Source organism: Trypanosoma equiperdum (genome assembly GCF_001457755.1).
Source record: "Trypanosoma equiperdum strain OVI genome assembly, contig: ctg_602, whole genome shotgun sequence".
NCBI lineage: Eukaryota > Euglenozoa > Kinetoplastea > Trypanosomatida > Trypanosomatidae > Trypanosoma > Trypanosoma equiperdum.
Window position 1 is genome coordinate 50516 of NW_027124535.1, and position 4999 is coordinate 55514.

Below are 4999 nucleotides of genomic sequence, written 5' to 3' on the forward strand. Positions count from 1 at the left end.
CAAGAGTGGACTATACGGGCGGAAGGAGGCAACGACTTGAATGTTTTTGCTTGCTTTCTTCCACTCCCCGTTTTTGTTTTTACCCGTCGGTATACCCATTGTTGTACCGGTGTTAAACTTTGCAGTGTCTTCTTATGACTGCAGAATCGAACGAAAAAGCGAAGCAATGGAAGAAATAACTAAAGGAAAAGGGAACCCTGTTGTGATAAACATGAGCGCGCCTGTGGCGGAACACCGTTTCGTTTCCTCTTCATGGCTGGTTGACTTTTCCGCTCCCCCCTCCGCCCATTTTTACCCCCTGATCGTGGACTCACCGAAAACAGGAAAGGAGAGTAAATCTCTTCCTCCTCTCTCAAATATGTTTATGTATATTTGTTGGTGTGCCGACTTCTGTTCTTATTTCGCTGTTGATTTCTTTCCTACGTAAGTAATATCTGATCTGTGCATGAGACAATAGCGTTTGATGGATTAAAGAGGCCACATTTTTTTTTTCGGTTTCGCAAGCCCACACATCTGATCCCAGCGCCTCTGTTCTTGAGGCACCTCCCCGCTGCATATATTCATTACACGGGACAGTTGAACGCTACCTGGTTTGCGTGACATTTGTGATTTTAACGAAAATCTCCTCGTGTGCATTTCCATATTGTGCGGGGTGCGTGTGTGTGTTTGTGTGTTTGCTTCCCTTCTCGTGCAACCGTCGATTAAACTCGCATGATGGTTGTTAAAAGGAGGGAGCGAGAGAGAACGAAAGCAAGAAGTAGAAGTGGTTGCTTTTCTCTCGATCAACGCAACAGGACGGTCCTCTGCCTCTCCATAAAGCGGTACCCACTTGTTGTACCACATCCTTTATTTTTTTTTTCCTTTCTCAAAGGGAAAGAACTCCAGCCTCCTACCTTTTTTTTTCTTTTTTCGCAACTGATATCCCTCTTTGGTGGATGCGGCCGTGCTAAAGCGATCCCCTCATTGGTTCGTTCTAGTGTGTATGCGCATACGAACGTGTATATGTCTCTTTTTTTTTCCCCCTCTGCGTTTGCCATTTGTTCTGTTTGACTTCACCTCCATTACTCCATCTATATTTTGGTTGAAATGCGTCCAACGATGGGTAAAAGAGGAGGGAAGGAAATGCTATTCTTTATGACAACCCCTATTTCTTCTTTTGGTGTTTCTGTTGTGTCATCTTTTTTTACCCCGTCCTACTTGCTCCACCCGGCAAGTCGGCAAGAAGTGTATGCGTTTTTGTGTGTTTGTGCTTAATGAGGCAGATCTGATCTTTCTCTTCTACTTTGCCTTCACCTTTACTTTTGCTTTGTTTCGTTTTTGTTATTCTTGACTTTTATTCTTCCGTCTACACACCCCTCACACGTTGACAATCGTCTTACCGCAAAATGTAGCCGGTAAAACAACAAGTAACATTTGTGTTACAGTCACTTTCCATTTTCTTTTCTTCCCGTTCTTTCATTTTTTCCTTTTTGTTGGCGTTTCTTTTTCTCCTTTACAAGCCCCTCCTTCTTCCCTGATTGGTGTTATATATTCACAAATATTGTTATTATTATTATCATCTTTTTAACCAATGTTTTTGTGGCTTCCCACTTCCATCATTGAGAAATTATATACCTTTAAGTTACTCGAAGCAGCTTCCTGTGTGGGATCTAGCGATGGTGAAAAGCCCAGAAGGGGGAAAAAGTGAAAGTAAGAAGAAAAGAGGAAAAAGCCGTATTTTAAAGGGTGTGACACAGGTATTCTTGACTTCCTGCTTCCATTTATTTAAGTGTTTGTGTCCCCAAAACTTCGGCTGGAAGGTGTTTGACAGTGGCGATACTTTCAGTCCACCCTCCCGATCTCACATATCGAAAGACATGTGGGGAAGGGGGGACTAATGATGAAAATGAAGGCGCTTGTCGAGACGTGGTCCAATGTGAAAACAGTCTGGTACACGTGACCCTGCTTCGCGTGGTTGTGTGCGTGACTCTGCTTCTTCTTTTTTTTCTTTTTTCTTTGTTTTACTCTTGCGTATTTGTTTTGTTTCGTACGTAACCAGCCCGTTACGCATCTACTATTGTAGAAAGAAAATATAGTGTTAGGGACATTGAGGGGGAGTGAAACAGAAATTCTCTCTCCTTTTTATCCATACAATCGGGTACAACCCTCCGTCACCTTCCATTATGTCACATTTGGGGGGTCACATCGATGCGTTGAGGGCTCGCTTTGGAAATGTTGAAATTGTCTGCCAGCGACCAGGAGAAACGTTACTTCAGGTGGAGCGTGAAGAACTAACTCATGGATGCACGCTTACTCTATACGTTGCCCTTAGCGAAACATTCCCCAACTCGCCTCCAACGGTAGCCTACGCGGGAGGTCGAAAAGTGTCAATTGCCCCTGAGGATCCTGCGGGAGTGGCCGCCATGTCGCAGGCGGTGTGGGTTCCCGGGAAGTCGCAGTTGGTGGATGCCGTGGGGAACGCTTTCAACAACATTGCCAACTTGTGGGGGGATGTGGCACCACCATCATTGAAGGAAGTCGAAGGTGCGCTGGCGTCTAAATCGTCCTCTGTGCTCGAGGACATTGCGTCAAACCCCAACTGTCTGGAGTCGTATTCGCATCAATTGTCATTTCTCAAAAAAGTTCGGGATGCGCGGTTGCGTGCCGCAGACGATGTTGAGAAGGCTTTGGAGGAGAATAGGAGGCTTCAAAAAGAGGTTATGAGAGTGAGGGGTGAGGTGGAAGAATTGCAACAACGCCTTGAGGCGCAGCTGGCAACTGTACAAGATGCGCGGAGGAGGATACCGTTGTTGGATGCCATAGGATCGCCAGAGGCTTTGGCAAAAACCTTTGCTGCTGACGTGAAGACCTTGGATACACAGTGTGAGAAAATAGCCAAGGATCTCCTCGCGGTGGATTATAGTAGTGATAAGCGTGATTTTGATACTCTAATCGAGGAGTACAAACAGAAGGCGAAGGAGCGCCACATCATGGATTTAAAGCGCAGGGCCTATCATGCGTCGCTTGCATGAAGGATTGGAAAGGCGGTAGTGTGACCGCAAATAGGTAATGCAATGGAGGTTCGAAAACAGCCGCGAGGATGTCGGCGATGTAAGGTTTCGATTTAACATGCCACAATAAATTTTGCAATGCAACCGCCTGCGCACTTGTTCTTTCGCTCCTGCGCTTTTTTTTTGCTGCTTACTCACGGGGAGGCGGCGACGGTCGTTTGTTTCACTCTCGTGTGAATATACGTACGGATGCGTGTATTCGTTCGTGGTTAAGTTCTGTCGCTCGCTGTGCAACTTCTGTAAACCAGATGTGTTGTTGCCCCCGCTTAGTGATGCGGGAGCTGCAAACCCATTTGGTGTACGGTTACCTTATCCATGCATTGTTCTTACCACCGGGGTTCCTTCTGGTAATACCAACGGAGGAAGTAATGCAGAAAGGGATAATATCAGTAGTGTAAACTCTGATATTTTATGTGTGTGTGTGTGTGTGTGTTGGGGGTGGGATGTCGTTTTAGGGTGTGCCTCTTCTACAGCTCTGTGTCTGGAAAAGAAGTTCCCTCTTCCAACTGATCGCTTCGGGTTGCGACTTTGTCCTTTAGTTATTCAACTGACGAAGCTGTTATGTCGCTAAGCGTGTCCGACACGTAAGTTAGGCGACATTATTAGGTTATGAAGAGGTTAAACGAACAAACAGAAATAAGTACTGTTCTGTCTCGTTTTGGTGGTCAGAATATACTCTGCAGAGGGGCGTCACTTCTTCAACGAGGTGATTCGTTGTTTAGTTGCACACTGAAACAAGTCAAATTTGTATTTTATGTATTTCTGTTTACACAGCTCTACTTCTTGTCTTCTCACTGTCCGTTGTTTTATACTTCTTTGCACTCAAGGACTGGTAGGGTAAAAACAGTGAAGGCAAATTAGTGCAAGATCTTATTTATTTTAGGGGTGCACGCACGTACATATACATACTCGTGTCATTCAAGAGATTATGTCATCAGTAGGAAGTAACCGTAATTCCTCATCCCGTGAAGACAATAGTACGTGCATGAAGTGCCATAAGGAGCGCATCACATACTGCACGAATAGTTGTGGCCATGCTCTTTTCTGTGGAAAGTGTGCTATGAAAGTTGCCACAGGGGGTAAGTGCAAGCTGTGCGGCACACTCTATTCAGGCGTGAAGCGCATTAGCTAGTTGTTGTGATCTTTTTTTGTTGTTTCCGTTACCAAAATATGGGTGAAGTGCGGGGGCTTTGGAAATGTGCTGGTGGTTTGAACCCCGTCATGTTTGCTCTCTCCGCCCCTTTTACCGGGACGTTGGCCCTCCAGGGGTATTTCAGTCGTATTCACTCACATCTACACGATTGGTGTTATTTGTGGGTGATGTGTTTCGACTAATGTACAAAAAGAAACATTCAGCAGTTCTTTCCGTGGGTTACCGATGCCGCTGCCGATTCTCCCACCCCGCTCTCGATGCGATTTGCAGAAAGGCAGTCAAAACATGTCCAATGTTTTCCTTTACGTCGTGGGCACAGTTAAATAAGTTTATATTTGTGCCCTCGTTTCTGCTACTCCACCCTCCCCGTTGTTTATGGATTGTTGTTGTTTTTTTGTGTGTGTGTGGGTGAAAACGTCTCCAGTATGTTATAAGAATACAGTGGTATTGAAGTCGGTTTTTTACTTATTTCGTGGATGCTACACTACTGCTACCGAAGTGTGCCTTTTGTCAAGAAAAATGATGGCTTTTGACCCATTATTTGTTTCCTCTTTTCCAAAACTCAAGTGCCAGAAACTTCTTCTTCACTTTTCTTTCTTTCTCTCTCTCTTTGTCATTGAGCTGCTCTGCTGCTGTCTCATTGTTTCCTTTGTACCTTCACGTTCAGCATTAGAAGTTCGGTGAGTCGTGGGGAATTCTTTGAGAGGTGGTGCGCGCTTTAAAGAGAAACCAGCAACAACACCGAAAGGGCTTCTCCAGATTCCCCGTGAAGGTTTCTTAACGCGTATACCAGGGG

At 45.2% G+C, this 4999-nt stretch overlaps 1 protein-coding gene across 1 annotated transcript; it reads left to right on the forward strand.

Annotated features, from left to right (window-relative positions):
• Positions 1-2162: 2162 nt before the first annotated feature.
• TEOVI_000274500 (Modifier of rudimentary (Mod(r)) protein, putative) lies at positions 2163-3011 on the forward strand (the record flags this gene model as incomplete). The annotated part of the gene is made up of 1 exon (XM_067225770.1): positions 2163-3011. The coding sequence occupies one exon, from the start codon at positions 2163-2165 to the stop codon at positions 3009-3011; it is 849 nt and encodes a 282-aa protein (XP_067081871.1).
• Between the last annotated feature and the right edge of the window lie 1988 nt (positions 3012-4999).